General features: G+C 39.3%; 1 protein-coding gene across 1 annotated transcript in view; it reads right to left on the bottom strand.

The window, feature by feature from the left end:
- Positions 1-15,892, bottom strand: part of LOC121512148 (insulin receptor-like) — a 109,892-nt gene extending 94,000 nt beyond the window's left edge. Inside the window, exon 1 of the mRNA XM_041791243.1 lies at positions 14,536-15,892. Within this exon, the coding sequence (XP_041647177.1) occupies positions 14,536-14,629 (94 nt within the window). The 5' untranslated portion in view covers positions 14,630-15,892. The remainder of the gene's footprint in view (positions 1-14,535) is intronic.
- Positions 15,893-18,778: the final 2,886 nt, after the last annotated feature.

The raw sequence follows: 18,778 nt of genomic DNA, 5'->3' as shown, positions 1-18,778 counted from the left end.
CCAGGCAGAAATGCCCTGCAAGCAGAGATGCTTGTGCTCAAAAACTAAATGAATGTCTTCATGTATCTATATAGGCTGTAGAGTATACATAAGAGGAAGGATGCTACATAACAAGCAGGAAAGTGAGATAAGAAAGATCAAAACAAACAGGAGCAACTTGAGAGAAAGAGAGGTGAGAGAAAGGAGGGGTGATGTTGCGTGAGCTGACAAACCAAAACAGAAAAGAGGGAGAAGCAGAGGGAAGGCTGGAGGGATGGAGAGCAGAGGGGCCAGGTCAGTTTAATGGCCCGTTTGTCTGTGCTGTTAGACCACCAGCTCTCACTGGCTGCTGCAGGAAAACCTCACACACACACACAAACACACACACATGCAGACACACATCCTGTCTCTCTGTTTCCTTCTTTCCATATCTCTCCCTCCCTCTACCTTTTCCACTGCTTAAGCTTGCACACACAACTTAAGCGCCTTCTTCCTTTTAAAGTCCAACTGAAATTATTTTTTGTCTCTTCGGCACCCATTCCTTTGTAAATTACCAGGAGAAGCACAAATCTAAAGAAAGAGCAATTTTACATTATTATTGGGTTGGTGTTGCCCCAAAGCCAATCAAAAAATGTGTAATGCTGACCTCTATTTGCAAATTGAACAGATAATAAGCTACATCACTGCATCAAACACAACAGGAAGGACAGGCGAATGTGTTTGAGATCTCTGAAGAGATCAGTATTCATTACACAGAATATTATCTCAACATTATCCTGAGTGTTTTAGATATTGACAAGCACCCCCCCCCGTGTCGTGTTTGTCTGTTTTCTCACCAAAACCCCTTTCCAGATTCCTGAAGATCATCAGCTACTGCCCTTCTCTGTTGGTTTTTCCATACAGAATATCCAGGAGCATGCTAGGTATGGCTTGGGAGGAACACTGACGTCATGGTAACGTTCAAAAAGGGCCCCCTGGCCAACAAATCACTGGCTGTTACCTCAGCTTCTGACACACGGGTCCCTGGAGTGGATGGGCTGCGGCCGCGGCGGTATTGTAAAATGACTTCCATTCATTATGCTGTCATTTAACGGCAAGGCCTGATTCAATATGTGCCCCCTTTAACTGTAAGTGAATTAGGAATACTTGAAGCGGGCTCATAAACTGTGGCTGCAAGCTCTTGATACCTGTGTCCCTTTTTCACTCTGTCTTGGCATGAGCCCCATCTGTTTTTTCTCCTTTCATTCCAGCTGTCTTCAAGTGTCTGATTTCTTCCCCTTCTCAACTATATAACACCTAATGACTAGTTAAATATTGTTGCAGCAGCAACAGGCACATCATGCACCAACACACACATAAACACACTTCTGTCAACAAATTTCTGATGACATTTTAAAACAAAAAGGTCTGACCTGGGTGCCTCAAAGCTTAATGTTTTGCCATAACAGTTACTTACGTCCCTATTCTAAATGCTGTGTTGATTCTCCACTCACTCACACAATCGACTACACACACACAGAGGAGGATAGATTTTTTTTATCACCGCTTTGACTTGATGGTACATTTCAAAATACACAAATGCTGCATTTCAAGTCCATACTTTCCAATCTGAAATTATAACAACTTATTCTCTGCACTGCTCAAATCAGTTAAACACATGATGGGATTGTTGACAATGTACTATGGATCCTCCTTTAGTGTAATAAAGAGCCACTTCAGCAGTTGGTACAAGCTGTTCTGTGCCAAGTTCACTTATAAATAATATACCTGTTTGTTATGTTCAGACATGCAACTCATTCATATGAGCTTAAATCCGCCATGCAGTTTGGTAATTTCTGCAATTTTCTTGTCTAGGAAAAATCCTTGATGACCCGCTGTAGGGCTTTGGCTAATAATTTCAAACCTGGTTATTTCTTTGTATGACAGTCCCTTTAAAATCACTGCCAATAAATCTATTGATCAAATGAGATTCTGGGTGCATTGAAAGAGCTATGCCCAAAAGTTACAGAGTTGCTGCCCTTGATTCAGAATCACCTTTGTTTAGTAAGTCTATGTGCACTGATTGTACAGCTGCAAGATGTGCAAAGGGTGCAAGGATGCTGACTAGACATGATCAGAAGTATAAAAAATGCAAGGATGTGGGCAGATTTGCAAGAGTTAGATAAGATAGTAAAAGATAATTTATTAGAGCAAATGTTCATATGAGGTGAGGCATTTCACCACACAGAACCTTCCTATGGTATCTGAGTTACAGTACATTCATACAGTACATATTTAAACTGACTTTCAGTAAACTTCACCTTTTGAATGAAGGCCTTCATATTGATGGACCCACTCTCATACTATCATGATGCAGGCAATCAAAAATCGTCTAGCAACAAGATTCCCTCAGATTAATTTGTGCCAAATTAGAGGTGAAAAACGACGCCTTTTGGATTTATTTTGAATTCAGGAGGAACATGTTGCAAACAGCTATGGGGAAAGCTAACAGTTGATTAAACGCACTTCATATCCGTATTGCACCGCTGAACAATATTGTCATATTGTGGAGGCTTAAGACAGAGACAGAATTGTACTAAAATATTTAAATTTTAAAACTCAAACCATGCTCGTTCAGCTCTATACGGTACACACAAAAATAGAGTGGATGCTTTTTTTGGTATGTTGTTGCAGATTCTGCATCCTGGAGAGAAAGCCTTTGGGGGGCATCAATGCTTTTGTGAAGGATTTCCATGAGTGTAGGATACAGCCCATAAAATTCAAAACAGATAGGTGAACTATTAGCACCTTTTGCAATGCTTGTTCAAGACAGGACTTCTATGCCCCTGCTTTTCTTTGTCAGCAATGTAAAACACACCGAGTTATAAAGGTGTGCCTAACATTCTGCAACTGTGCCAGTATAGGTTCTTTGCTGTTGACATCATGCTGCAGCTGAAAACACCCCTTGGGGGCAAGTAGTGATTTCAGCATAGAGAAACACTACCAAAAAGGACATGTTTTGAGCTGTTTATACTATGCCAAGAGTGCATAGTGTGAGCTACTTTTGTGTCCCAAAAGTAGTTTTATATTAAGGCAATAATTCAGGCTTCCAGCCACTCTCATTGTGATGGAAAATTTGTATCTTTTGAGATCACAAGATCATTTTCCTCAACTCAGTAGTAGCTGGCTTTTTGGCTCCCACGCGGCTCTTCGTTTGGTGCCAGTTTGGCTTTTTAAAATATGGATTAAATAAACAACAAAGGATGGAAGAAAGGAAACTGGCACTCAAACTAAAGCCAGCTAGCTACAGTGGCTAACATAAAGCTATTTCATAGCACACACTTGTTCCTGAACAGCTCATCATCTCTATGTCGCTCTGTTGTTTCTCATCATTTCAATTAAAAGCATGTTTGTAACAAAATTAGGACTTTTTATTTGTTAAAGGGGCTCAACTAACCTCTTAGCTCAGTACAAGACTGCTCAGGAATCTTGTTTCCCTCCATCTGGCTACGTGACACTAGATGCTAAGTCCTGCAGAACTAAGCAATTAGTGATTTTGATCACCTCCACACTAGGTAAATCATTTCACCTGTGGTAAAAATCACTGTTTAGTAAAGTGTGCAAATCGTACTCAATGTATATGGAAATGCTCTAATGATGAATGCAGCATAGAGGCTTTAATTCATTCCTTATGACTGTCCCACACTATCTGACCCCCCAACGGGCATCCTGGATGAAGTGATTGCAAACAACCTATGAGATGTAGTTACAGAGGTAAAACAGGGGCTAAACAACGGCACTGTAAAACCTGTAATACAGCATGGTAACAGATTACTCAAGCCAGAGTGTTTATAGACATTTTCCACATGCACTCCAGTAAATTTTAAGACCGTGCCAAGATGGCAACAATTTGACTCCAACTATATTTCTGCCTTTAAATCAAAGCCAAGTGATGGAAATATTTGCCTGATCAATAGTGTGGAGAAGAAAATACATGGGATCATAAAAGTTAGTGAGATGGATGAAACAGATTCATTATGGGCAAAGAACTCAAACTTGTGCTGGCTGCTGTATAAACATCAGTTGGTCGAGTGGAGTGGACTGTCCATGTCTGCCTGACAGGAAACAAAACCGTTACTTTGGTTCCACATTTACTATGTCAGTGGTTAATCCCTCTGACCCAAGACAGTCATAATGATAATCAAGAGAGAAAGATGGACAATAACTAAATCAGATTTGACAAAAAAAAAGGTGAGACTAAAAAACAGAGTGCTAGACACTTATGCAAAGTTATTTTTGATGTAAATGTGCCAGGTTACACAGATGACACAGGTAAATTAGCAGAACCAGGTGTTCAACACATAACACGCATAAACTGTGCCAACCACTGTCCAAGTTTATGAATCAAATCAATGAACTGTATGATTTTGTGGCCTATACAACAACGTATAAGTAGACAACACAAATGAACTCTAAGCAAATAGTAGCTGTGTTACAAGAACTAAGAGTTAAAAATCACCTCTGCAGGTGATGAAAGAAGAGTCATCACCACTAATAAGAACAAGCCATGAGAATGGAAAAGTAGGATGTCAATGTTAATAAAAAAAAAGACATATGTAAATAAAATTACTACTACTTGACTAATAAAAGATTGGGGGAAAAAAGGTTTTTGTGAAGGGAAGACTTTTAAAACAACAAAAGATTAATACAACTATAAAACCTGTACTTAGAAATTGAGTGGTATAATAATGAAACAGTCCAAACTATGAAATAAAAATTTTGATTTTTATTTGTTTTATTCTTTGCTACTTTGGTGAAAGGTTGTGAGCTGAAGTGGGCTGGTCTGAGTTATGAAACTCCAGACTGATTACCCGACTTAATGTAGAAGTTGTATGCATTTAACATGAGCTGTCAGGAAAAATTCTGGATAAAATTCAGTTTTTTTACTTTCTTCCACTATTCCATTTCTTTTGTGATGTTGTACTGTAATATGACATCACTATCTGGGACACCAAATAGGCTGTTTCAGATTAAAAAATGCCACTGTTTCATACTCATGTTTAAAAAAAAAAAAAAAAAAAATCTTTTGTGTTATCATTAGTAACATAACTGTTCAATGACAAAGGTGTAAATTGTGTGTCTAAAACAGACCCAAGCTGTAGAGGACAGCTTATTTATTCTCTCTTATTGCTGACTGGGGTAAGATAAGTCAAAATTAAGTGCACTGACACCAGTTTTTATAAAATGTTAAGAGTATAAAACAAATAAAGAGCTCTCCACAGGTGAAACTAAAATCCCCAACTGTCTCATTATCTTTATTATGGCAACTGGAAAAGTAATCAACCAATTTTCAAACATATATAACGTATGGTTTTATTGTGATCTCAATGCAGATGGGCCAGACATGTATTTATACAGGGAAGGTGAGGAGCGCACTCTAGCTTACTGCCAGCACAGCTAGTGCTGTCACCATAGTAACCTGTCTAAAGCTAGTTCATCAGGACAGAAACAGCCCCCCCCCCCCCCCCCAACACCACCAGATAAATACATCATTAGATTTCACATATAGCACAAGTGCTCATAAAAAGGAAAAACAGACCCGACGTGACAAACACAGCATAGCCAGACACGTCAGTGTGGCCGGCTGCTGTTGTTCACATCATGCCGGTGTACATGTGTTAAGCATCACTTAAGCCCAGCTGGAGTGAGTGGGACAAATAAGAGAGGAGCAGACAAAAAAAGGAGGAGAGAGAGGTGTCAAATAGATGGAGTTCACACCTTTAAGAGATTTGAAAGAGAAGGCTTTCCCAAGGCATAGAGAGCAGAGCAGGATTAGCAAGTGTGTGTGTGTGTGTGGGTGTGTGTGTGTGTGTGTGTGTGTGTAGAAGACAGGTCTGCAGGCTGTGTGTGCATCTGCAGTGTGAAAGAAAAACAAATCAGTGGATAAGAGTGAACCCTCTTACCCCTGAACATAATGTAGAGAGGGAGGGAGAATGAGTGAATGAGAGAGGAAAGGAACCGCCCGCATAAAAAGGGCGACATACAACCTGGAATTAAAAGAAGCACTAGCACTAGCAATGACCATTAGGTGTATAGCATATACAGGTGCATTTGAAGCTGGCTGCTTTAAGTTGAAGTCTGCATCTTCTTTCGTAGTGCACAACTCTTTCAATACATTTGACTGATTCAACTTGCATTGATTGATTACTAATAGCAGCTGCCTTATCTGACAATCACAGCGTGGATATCAATTTGAAATATACAGACAATATCCATGATTAATTTCCACATCATATTCATCATCTGCAGCTGACATTCCAATAATTTGAGTCTTTAATCCACCCATTCCTTCCTTCAATAACACTACAGGGTTTCCTCCAGGATTTTTTGAAACTTTAGGGGAAGGCTTTGCCTAAACCCGGAGTTTTTACAACAAAAAGCTATTTTTAGATCGCTAGTGTCTCACCTACATCATGAGACATGGTTGATGATGAATATATCTACTTACATTTGCTGGTAATCATCGGATTATAATCAGGGAAGTGCTAAACTAAGCGAAAGTAAAGTTTATCAGCCGTCGGTGTGTGACGACAGACCGGAAGTTGAAACATCGGTGTTCGTTTTTCAAAATTAAGTTGCTTGCAGAGCAGTGTCACATTTCATGATTACCATTTTACTTATTATGGTAAGTAAATGTGCGCAAGTATAGACTATATGTTTTTATGGATCCATTCATACAATATAATTTACATTTTTAACATCTGAAAAAAAACAAGATCATAATTCTGAAGGCATGGCGGCTCCTATTTTGGCGTGTTGGTGTGCCACAATCAATTACATGTAGTGGAAACCCTGCACTAATAAATGCTATGATCCTGTGTGTGTGGTGGGGGGGTGTGGGTGTGGGGGTGTGTGTGTGTGTAATTAACTGCTTGGAGACTGACCTGGCAATATGTCAAATGGCCACTTCTCAGTCATATGACAGTCCTCAAAATAAATTTAACCCATCAGGCTCAGTTACACAGCCACTCAAACCCTACAAACTCATAACACACACACATCCTACTGCACTTACACACTTGGACACATGATAGAGATACAGAGAGGGTGTCATTTGCAAGAAGTCATGCACTTGCATAGCAATGCAAACAACTAAGCACGCTGAGACTATCTGCTTAATTGTTAAGGCAACAAAACTTCACTTTTCTCAATGAATCAAATTTGTGAAATAAAATCAAATATAAATGTACTGAAAATGAAATGCCTTCATTTGATACTGCGACTTGAAAAGAATACACTTAATCCCAGACAAAAGTTGAAGATCTCCTTATTTATAAGGTTTCTAATCAGACGATTCATCTCACATCATGCTGAGCTTCTCAGATTTACTGAATCCTATCTCTGTCACATTGCAAACATGAAGCTGTTTTTTCACATTTCCTTGTACAACAGACTGACTCTCCCAGAAGCTTTGGTTAAAGAGTGGGGTTAAAACAGAAAGGCCACTCTAAAGAGAGAGGATCAGTGTCCGGCAGAGATGGGCACGTTAACTGCTCAAAGTGTGACCTTTAAATTATGGCATGGTCTGTTACCGCAAGAGCTCGGATACAGATTCCCATGATGTGACATAAACCACTTAAGCTCTCCTCTCTCACACTTACGTTGATCCATCTGGAAACACCGTTAAAAAAGTTTTCTGCTTATGTAAGAAGTCTGCAGTCTGCTGAAATGCCTAAATGAGAGAAAAAACATTTATATATCTTGTGCTGTTTAAGATACCGGCAATCAAGCCACACACTTTACGTCACTTCTGCCAAAGATATTTCCGCTATTTTCTAACACTCTTCTACTATGAAAGGGTAAAAAATAACTGTGGGCAGTCCTTTTGTATATAGGTTATAGCACATAACGCAGCCAAAGAAAGGCTTGATTTGGATTATCAAGAATGTCAAGTTGCTGAAAGTGGAACTCTTAAATAATGACAAAAAGATACATTTTAAACTACCTTCAATTCAGACATGCACTTGGCCTCAGCTTTAGTGTCTCCTCATGCCTGCAACAGGCTCCAGAAAAGATCCTTTCGCTGATCCATGCATTACAGAGAAAGCTCAGCTTGGATTTTCCTGTGTGAAGTCACCAAATGTTAAAATAGGGCAGATCCAAACAGCAACAAGGACTATCAAATCAGATTGTTGCAGCATGGCGTAACAGCGCTCTCTGTGTGTTTGTCTTTGTGTATGTTTGGGAGTCTGTGTGTGTGTGATCCCTGTACCCCATCTATCCCCTCCCAACTCGGCCACATTTCTGTGCAGTGAGCAGACGTTTACTTAAACAGTTCTCTATCTAGGAATGGGAGTCAGAGAGCAAGGCAAAGACTTGGCACAGCATTGAAAACCAAGCCTTGTTCATCACAGAACTGTAAAAACCGATGCACACATTCAGCCTGACATAGAGTAGAGTTCTTAGACTTGCTAATTTGAAATTGTGACAAGTCATCCTGTTTAGACTGGATTGAGACTACAGTGAATAGACCGGTTCAAATAGCTCCAAATTATGGGAAAAAGAAACTGACAATACATTATATGTTAAGCTTGGGAGGTGGGCGATTTAAATGCACGAATTGCTTCAATCATTCTGTTATAACATTTAGAATGTATGCTTCAGTAAAGCAGTGAAGTAAACATAGTCATGGGCACTAACAACTTGAGTTGTTAAGTATTCGGAAAAACCTTAAAAACAGAAATCTAATGGAAAAAAAGACATCATAAAGCAGAGAATACCCCACCATCTACAGTACCTAACATCAACATAAGATTCAGGGGACATCCACACGGGGACGAGTTTAAGTACCTTATCCTGATTGGCATTTCATCCCACGGAACCGACGTTTGGGAGCCCGAAAACGCTACTTTTTGAAACAGAGTCCCAGAGGGAACAAATCTGTATATGTCAACCATTTCACCTCCCTGTATATGACAAAGTGCATTTTTCCTGAAAGGATTAGATCATAGCCTGCTTAATCCGCATGCGCCAATCTGGCTAGCAACAACATGGCAGATTACATGACTGTGTTTGTGTCCTCTGCTCCTACATTACCATGAGCAACAAATGGTCATGGAGAACATCATACACCACATGCTATTAGATCCAATGTGGCGTGCAAACAGAAGGGTGACCATGAGAAAGTTTTGTGTGCACTAGCTCCATAATCTTCTTTGCTGTTTCTGGTGCATTTCCCTGACCACTTTACAGCACCACTTACATGCCTGGCAAATATGCTATAGCATTTTCAGTCATTTTGGATGGTTTCATGCTTACATGAGCACTTCTTGAAATGGTACCGTGTTTACAGAAAACTTTTTAAAAACCAAACAGGCCTCAGAGAATCCAGAGAAGTCTCTGTGCACAGTGGACAAGGCCAAAGGTCAGTACTGGATAATTGTGATCTTCGGGCTTGGGTGGCATTGCATTAAAAACAGACATGATTCTGTACTTGAAATCACTGCATGAGCTCAGGAACACTTCCAGAAATCATTGTCAGTCAACACAGTTTGTTGTGCCATCCACAAATGCAAGTTAAAGCCACGATCCAATGAGCCAAAGGTAATTCAAAATGGACTAAGGCAAAATGGAAAACTGTTCTGTGGTCAGATTAATCAAAATCTTAAAATCATTTTTAAAAATCACAGACACAGTGTCCTGCAGACTAAAGAGGAGAGGGACCATCAAGCTTGTTATCAGCACTCCCTTCAAAAGCCTGCATCTCTGATGGTATGGGGTTGCAGTAGTGGCATGGACAGCTTACATATCTAGAAAAGCACTATTAATGCTGAAAAGTGTATAGAAGTTTAAGAGCAATATACTGTATGGTCCCACCCAAAGAACATCTCTTTCAGGTCTTATTTCAGCAAGATAACATTATACTACACACCGCATCCATCACAACAGCATGGCCTCACAGTAGAAGTCCAGGTGCTGAATTGCCCTGCCTGCAGTCCAGACCTTCCGCCAGTAGCAATGCAAGATATCGTTTTTGTTTTTTATCAATTACTGCAAAAGTATATACTTGAAATGAGTTCAAATTGTAATAAAACCATAGTCATAAGAGGAAATTTATGCTGAAAGGTAATGTATTTAAAAATCCTTAAAATGCAAGTTTGCAGAGGTCTGCTGCTCATTCCAGATGCACACAGACATCACCTTTGTACTATAAATTTAGTATGTCTACTCAGTGCTGGAGAGTTTTTGTGTTATGCTTCAAGCATTTCTTACAGTAAATTAATATGTAAAGATGTCTTTTAGGCTGTTGAGGGGTCAGAGGCTGAGTTTGAAAACCCTTGCTTAAGGTAACATTTGGATAAGAACTGATTGCTGAAAAGGTTGAGGAAATGTCCAAACTTTATTAGGCTTTATTATCAATAATAATAATAATTGTACCTACTTTTCATAGGCTAATCATGCAAGCAAACAAGCTACAGCAATATATTTACTTATAGGCTATGAATTGTGAGGTCAGAGTAAACTTCCAGGTGAATGCAAACAGACTCAAAAAAGTACTTGCAAGATACAAGAAGTTGAAAGGGATACTTGGAAAGATCAGTAAAGAAGAGGAAGCATTTAGGAAGGCACCCTAACAGTTTATTTCCTTTAGCAGTACATATCGTCTTCCTGGATGGGAGTCGAAATGAAACGCGCAGCTGCCGGAGCCTCAGTTCATGACCCCCATTGTCTGAAGACCGTGAACACAAACTACAGAAACTTACAACAGCAATCTGCAATCAGCAGTGTAGATACATTGTGGAACCCACTACTATGTATGTATCCCAGTAGACAAATGTAAAAGGGCGTTTAAATGAACAGTTATGAGAAAAAAAGACAAAAAACATTATTGAAGTAAATGAGAAACAGAATCACAAACAGCACAGGGAATTATTGTGGCCCCAATGTGTGACATGACATGAGTAATATCTTGATTTTGTCTACATCAAGTTGTGTTCATTTGTGAAACCCAGACTCAGCGGCATCATCAAGAGACTACGAATGATGAGTATCATAAATAATTGTTAAATGTCATTCAATGGCCATAAAAAGAAAAAAAATGTGTTATAACTGACAACTCTATGGATTTTCCAAGCACAATGGGTATTTGATTTGGTGTCAGGATTTGCTGATTTCACTGGATTCCTTAGAGTTTTTGTCAGTCAATCCAACAGAAAACTGATTCAATACGTTATCTTCAGGGTTGCAGACATTACAGGCATGTTATTGGATATGAACATTTCTACAGATATTTACAAGGTCAGCATAAGTCTTTTTCTTTGTTCTTCCTCATTCCTTAAACTTTTACATGTGTTTTAAGGACTGAAGTTTGTTTGTTAGCATGTATTACAACTTTAAAGTGTGTTTAGAGAGCTGAAGTTTTAGGTCATATATCAGTATCAATATCAGTATCAGCAAAAATGAATTTGTAAACAATGGCATATTGGATAATCCAGCAAAAAATCCATCATCATGCATCCCTAGTTATCTCAATCTCTGAGAAATGTTAGTGCTTGTTTTTGTATTTAGGACACATGCTTTAATGCTTGCTGATTCCATTAAAAAACACCAAACAACAAGCAATTAGTACATTTGATAAACTGGGTGTGCGGTTGGTCAAGGAGGCCACCCAGGGCAAACAGGGCCAGAGCTAAAAGGCAGCTCGCTTTGGGCATGCTGCTTTAGTACACACTGTTCTCATGCATGACCACCTCCTCCGGACACACACACACACAGATACACAGAAAACATACATTGCCCGGAAGTGGGCAGGTCACGAGCTGAGAGATGAGATCCTGCAGAGAGCACAGGGTGGCTGGGGTGCATACTGAAATACATGTACACACACATACACACACTTACAGGCACCTACATGGTGGGCCACTTCAAACACATTCCACAGCATGCACAGCATTGTTGGGAAATGTCACTGTGCACTTCACTAAAGAGAGCCTGAGTATCTAAGAGGACTACAAACAAATACACACGTCTGCCCCTGAATTTAACAAGTAAACTCAAAAACACACCTGCTAGACTTTTATTCCTAAATAAAGGAGAGAGATGGAGTCATTTGAATCGAACCATCTGATTAAGAGATAGTTCAGGCATGGTGCTCTAGGTGCCACAGTGGAAAACATATAGAACAAATCATATGAACACACATACACACTACTCTTTCCAACAGAGCTGTGCTTACAAGCATGAGAGGAACAAGAAGGGGGCAAGACCCCCAGTTGCACAACTTGTTTTTTTGCGAGTTAAGACTGGGAGACAGCTCAGTGGTTACTTCAGAAAATGGTTTGCTGATAACTATGACAAACAGACCAATCAAAATCAACTAACAACAGCCTGCAAAAAGAGCAGCTTTATCACATTCTACATTCCCGAGAGTAAAGTCAGCATATCACAGCTGCAGCATGGTTTATGCATCAATACTACTTCCTCTTTCCAATGGCTTACATTGAGATGCCAGACAACAGCATGTTGATTCAGAATTAAATACTTTAAGTATTTCTGTTGTTGCCCCCCTCCAACTTCACTCTGAAGAGTAAACATCTCAGGAGTGCCAAATATGGTCACTTCCAAGAGAATTGAGTAAATCAGGAACCAGAAACAGCCAATGACATGTACCCCACTCCCTATGAGAGAGACAGAGGGAGAGAAAGAAGAAAAAAAAGAGGAGGAAGGAGGGGTACCAACAGCCCTGTCTCATAAGACCCCCTTTCATGGGCCTCTGTTCTGTCTGCATGCATGACCTGTGTAAAGTAGCGAGAACATTTCCTTTGAACCTGGCCATTGGGAGCCATTTATATAATACCACACAACATCTAAATATGCAAAATATTTTTAAATTTGTCAAAAAGAAATGTCAAACAGTACTCTGGATGATTTCATGTAGTTAATTTTTATATAAAAGCTATTTTTTTCTCTAAAGTGCTAGGTTTAATACTTCCTGGGCTTTGTCTAACAAGCACTTTATGCAAATCACAATAGCAGGAAAAATAGGCCAAAGGTTGAACCACTAACAAACAAGCAACATGTGTATTTATTCCAAATATGTAATTCCAGTCATTCTTGATCAAGAATGAATGTGTTCCATTGAGACTACCATTCATTCACATTGAGAAAACACAGTAATAGTAACTTATAATTGTCACATGGTCAAGTGGGTGATCTATTTTAAGCAACAAAGTCAGCTGTCCTTATTTATTTAGCTCTACACAACTATCAAATTCCCAGATAAAATTGTGAATGAAAGGATAATCTTATTAAGATCAACTTGAATATGATTTGTACAGGTGAAAAAAATCAATAATGATACAATTCTGTCCAAATGGATTAATATCAAAATTATCAGGGGAGATCTATCAGGGTATGAATGTGGAGTCAGTCCGCAACGAAAGAAATCCCTTCAAAATATAAGTACTAGAATGCAACAGCAGTCTGAATAGCAGCAAGAGAAAACACACTGCGTTTGAACAGATTACTGCATACTGTAAATACGAGATTATTGAGCGTTTTACAGTGGGATGTTTATCTTCAGCCCTTCGTCTCACTCTATGGATTAGGCTTTACGTTGTTTTTTTTATTACTCTTATTATAAACGTTAATTTCAATGATTAAAAATAACACCACGCAGGACAGACATACTCCAGCGTGGAAGACGCCCATGCACTGTCCCAATCTGGAGCTAAAGAGCAATGTAGGCTAATCCAACACCTATAAAGAGACTTCTTAGCGTCGGCGGTTAATTTGTTTACGTTCCTGCCACAGCAGCGTCGTGTGCGCGCGCGTCTGTGAATATTGTTTGCGGTGTGTGTGTGTGTCGCCATGAGAGGCCTAGCTGCGCTCACAGGGCCAATCCTGCTACTCCCAGTTTAGACTCACTGCAGCAGACCACACTCGTCCAGTTACAGCGACTAATCTGGCCCTGAGGCTGGCTCATCCAACACAGGCCGCTAAAATATGTACCTTTAAGAGACAGCGCGAGGGGGCGGAGAAATAACACGAAAACGTCACGAAGAAATATCAATTATTAGCGCGGCCACGCATACGCGACAATTGAGATTACTAGACCCTTAATTAGACCACGTATAAATATCACGCATGCGCGGGAACGAAGGAAAAAGGTCCCGTGACTGTAATTATCATTTTAATTTATTATAAAGTATTTAATTATCTGCTCATTTTGAGAGCTCCGACATTACCCATATCACTCAACCAGGAAAGAAAAGTCGTTCATATTTTCTCATTAAAAAAAAAATAACAACCCAAATTATAAAAGTCATTGATTTTTTGGGGGATATTAAAATAAAAGTTAGTTCATCCTCTCATGATACCTCTACAATACACTTTAAATTTCTTGTGCATAACTGTAATTTGTAAACAAATGATTGGAAACGTTCTATTTCAGCATGTTCAAACTATTTTGTTAATATTAAGCTAAATAAAAATAAAGTGTCTGGAGCTATGGGGTGGGGGGTCACATGTGCCATGACAAACATAAAGCAACAGTTTAAGAAGAAAATGGGTACTTACTTTCTCCGTTTATCAGTCCACACTGGCAGATAATGCAGGTGCAGATGATAAAAAACACAATTTGTGCTCGCAGCTTTATCGTCCACCGTCTCATTTTGAGTTGAGAGTAAGTTGTGCTCTCCTCTTGAAGCTTTTCAGTAAAAAACTCCAATCTCCAGGAAGAAATGTTTATTTTAAAAAAAGGCGTTTGAATATAAAAAGATATTAAAGAAAACTTTTCCAATTTAAGGTTCAACTGATGGCCAACTGATTCAGTGTTGCCCCCCGTGATTCGGGGGGAGTTGGTAAAAAATTAGGAGAATCCTCCCAGCCAAGTTTGTGATGTACGTGAGCCCTGGAAAAAATGCAGACCACTAAATAATGTGATCTTGGGTTCTGGCGACACATGTGCGAGTAAAGATCTTCATTTTCCATAAGTGAAGGCGACAGTCCACGTTCATCTGTTTGATTTTGGTACTCCACTGATTTAAGACAGAAATAACAGTGTTATTATTAATATCCCACACAGATGGGGCTAGTATGGAGGTCCACTGGCCCCGGGCTCATTTTTCTGCACTGTTTCAGTGAGGGAAGAGGCGATTCAAAATAACTGCTGTTAAGTATTTTCCATATAAAAGGTGTCAAAAACTGACTCCTCTTGCAGCGGGCATAGACTGAAGTTATTATGGATATCGCTTGGAAGAGTCAAGCAGTATTTGCGCTCTGTCCTTCGAAGTCCACAGGTTTTTATAAATCCCACAGTTTGCGTGTATCTTCTCAGAAGCTCGCTCTTTTTAAGATAGATGGGAGCACATCCCAGGAAACTCCTCCGAGCAGCTACGTGCAGGAAAAACGTGCAGCGACACAGCTTTCTCTCTACTACGACCTTCCTCTGAACTCCTTCACCCCCGCTGACCACCACGCCGCAAACGAATGAACACCCATAAAACGACGAACAGGAGAGAGAAAATAAAGAAGGAAAACTTGGGAGCCAAACGCTACTTATTTTCCATCCAATGTGTGAGGAAAATACGACAAGATAGCGGCTCTATTTGACCCGCACGCTGCTTTGAAGTGAGAAAACTCTCTACCATGCCGCCCGTTTCTTTTTCTCAGATTAACGTTAGCCGACGGGGAAAAACAGCTAACGTTAGCTAGCTAATCCAAAACAAACGAGGTTTTAGTGTCGGCGGTAGAGTTAGAAATAAAAGAAAAGAGCACACACGCGTACAGAAAGTCAGTACCCCGTCTCCAGTAGACAAAAACAACGAGGTAAACAAACAAATTGTACTTAAAAAGACGGGTTAAGTGTAAAACTTGGATTCCCGTTCCGTTTAGCGATTGCTCTCTCTCAGGTTCCCCCTCTTTCCGTCTCTCCTTTCTGCTAGTCTCTCCAGTAAACAAGTCAGCTCAGCTGGGCCAAATGTGGTGGGAGGAAAAACACGGAGTGGATCCCCAGTGAGTGCACGAGCACAGTCCGGATCTGGACTGTCTGAAGCGGCGCTGCCGTTGGTGTCAGAACACCGGTGCTCTTTGTCGGGGAGGGGGGAAGGTGAATAGACATCACCACCTCCTAAAAGCTGTATTTGAATCAAATATTCGATAGATGTGTTGGTGAAAATCGAAACGTCGAGTTACAGCCTTCCTGTGAGAAATATACGTGTTGATAAGGACAATCACCTGTTAAAATATATTGTCTAGTAATTACTTACCAAGGTGGACTGTTTTGTAACAACCGTTTAGCTGGTGGCCCTGCAGAAATATTTTGTGGCAAATATTATCTTGTCAATATCAGACAGCTTTATTATGTGTTGTTTTGATAACATAAATGATATAAAGCCATGACAATGCCTACGAGGCTATAGGAAACAAACTCCATTAATTTAACAGTCAAGTCAGTGAATAACAGATGCTGTACATATCCTGGAAACTGAAATCCTACTCTATCATATGTGTCTTAATATGACACACAAAGGGGGGAGTAGTTTCTTTTCTCCTTTGACTGGCTCAGCTTCACAGCTTTAACAACTTTGGTGATGGTTTTAGGTATAGTTGTTATGATAAACCAGAATTTTAAACCGTGATATGACACTGGTAAATAACAATATGGATACCTGCCTTGGTACTGCGGCTTTATCAGTTTTCTTGTTTACAATCATCAAAAATTGAAGGAAAAATCCTGCACATTGTTTAAATTGCATTAAAAACATGAGCAACATATTGGTACTGAAATATTGCCAGAATTAATTGCAATTTAGATCAGTGGTTCTCAACCGGTCAGGCATCAGGGCCCACCAAAACCACCTTAAGAGATGTCACAACCAAGGTTTTTAAAAATATTCAACCACTCAAATTTATTTAATAAAAATTTTGGACCCTAAGTGAAAAAAACATATGGAGCAAAGAGAGAAGACAAAATAAACATGTTTAAAAGAACATCATTACAGAAGAAAACACATGCATACATCTTATTCTACTCAATTTTTCTGATATCATAGAAAATTTAGTATTTTCCTAAAGACTTTCCTTGTTATATTGGGAAAACCAGAAGCAATATCCAAAGAAAAGGAGACAAATGAGTAGAAACATTGAGACAAATACTGAAATTTACTTGTAATCATAGGAAAACCTAGAATTTTTTTTTTTTATAAATTTACCCTATGTTCAGTTTATAGAATTTCTGCCACTTTTTTCCTGGAAAGACTTCTGCGACACCCTTTTGGGTCCTGAACCACTGTTTTAGACTGTGTGAAATATTTTACCTGTCTCTTTTGATGGAGTTATTCCTTTTCGATTAACTTAAAGTAGTACAGTGGGTATTTTTTGTTCTGTATGTACTACTGATAATTGAAATAGCAGAGACAGAAAATTGAAGAACTCGAAAAGTATCAAAGTCTTTAAAAAGTCTTTCATTTCAGGCATTTGCAGCTTTGATACCAATATTTTTAAAAAGATAATGCTACCATTTATGACATAAATGAAAGACTGCCTTGTGTGCAAGAGACTACATGTGCAAAGAATGAATTAATGTATATACATGCATTTACAGCTAAGATTTGTGGCATATGTTTTGTCAGACTAAGAGTTTTCCATGGTCATTGATACAGAAAAGAGAGATTTACGGTCAAAACAAAGTTGCTCTGTGTCATTGAGCAGTGTAAACACTTCTTTGGCCATGCAGCCAGGAAGTAAGATACCTGACGGCAGTAAGAAAGGTACACATAGTTCTCTCTGATTTGCATAACAAATATCCTCATACTAAACCTGTCCTATTGATGGAACCAGACATCACAAAATAACTGATGTTCTTCCGACTTACAGGATCTTGAATCTTGCAATGTCAACAATGGATCTAGAAAATATTTTAAAAGTGATAAACATTGGCCTTTTGTTTATCTCATAGAGGGTGGGTTTGTTTGCTTGGATGTGCATATACTGCTCCACTCTGCTGAGAGCTCATGCAGCAGGCTTGTTGTTAAAGTGAGGAATGTTGTTACCCAGTGAACAGAGTAAATTAGGTCTTAGTGAGATTAAATGTCACAGGTCTGAAGGACTCAGGGCTGTGGAATCTAGTCAAAACAGATCTCTTTAAAGTAGAAACATACACACAGTCTTTCTTTTTGTAACTATTCTTTTTCCCGCTTTCCCTCAGCTACAACGTAGATTTCTTTCTTTTTCAGTGGGAGTAGAGGATGTCAAGTGAATGGCTTTTTATCCCACTAACCTACCTAGAGTGCTGTTATGACTCCACACATGCAGCACTTGTGAAGCACTACAGTCCTGCTCCCAGCTCTGTTGTACTATGAATTCATTTCAGTAGGTGGCACTAAAAATAACTTAAGCAATTCACTTACTCCAAATGTCAAACCGGGACAAAGGCATGTAATGTTGTGAATAAACAGGATTAAATCTGACCGCAAAAGAAAGCATATGGAGCTTCAGGATGTCATACAAACATATTGTGGTGGTGTCAGAAGCAGTCATGTAAGGTTGTGGGAAGTATTAGGTACACTTGCTTTTGTTTAATGACTCCAAATGAAGAATTGATCATCAAACCTGGCTTTTAAAGGGTTCCCAAACAATTTATTTCCCCTACAGGGTTTATTAAAGTCACTGACGGGCATTAAAGACATGTCGACACTTCTTTTCAGGCTCTGTGGCAGAAATGTGGATGTTTTCGCCCTGTATTTGGAAGTTTATCCAGACATCAGTGTATGCAGAAAAGCAAATGGCACTAAGATAGTTGAGGTTTGACAGTTTAGAA

This window comes from Cheilinus undulatus, linkage group 7, assembly GCF_018320785.1.
Source record: "Cheilinus undulatus linkage group 7, ASM1832078v1, whole genome shotgun sequence".
Classification (NCBI taxonomy): Eukaryota; Metazoa; Chordata; class Actinopteri; order Labriformes; family Labridae; genus Cheilinus; species Cheilinus undulatus.
The sequence above is the reverse complement of the archived record's forward strand: the minus strand, read 5'-3'. Positions and strand labels throughout refer to the sequence as shown.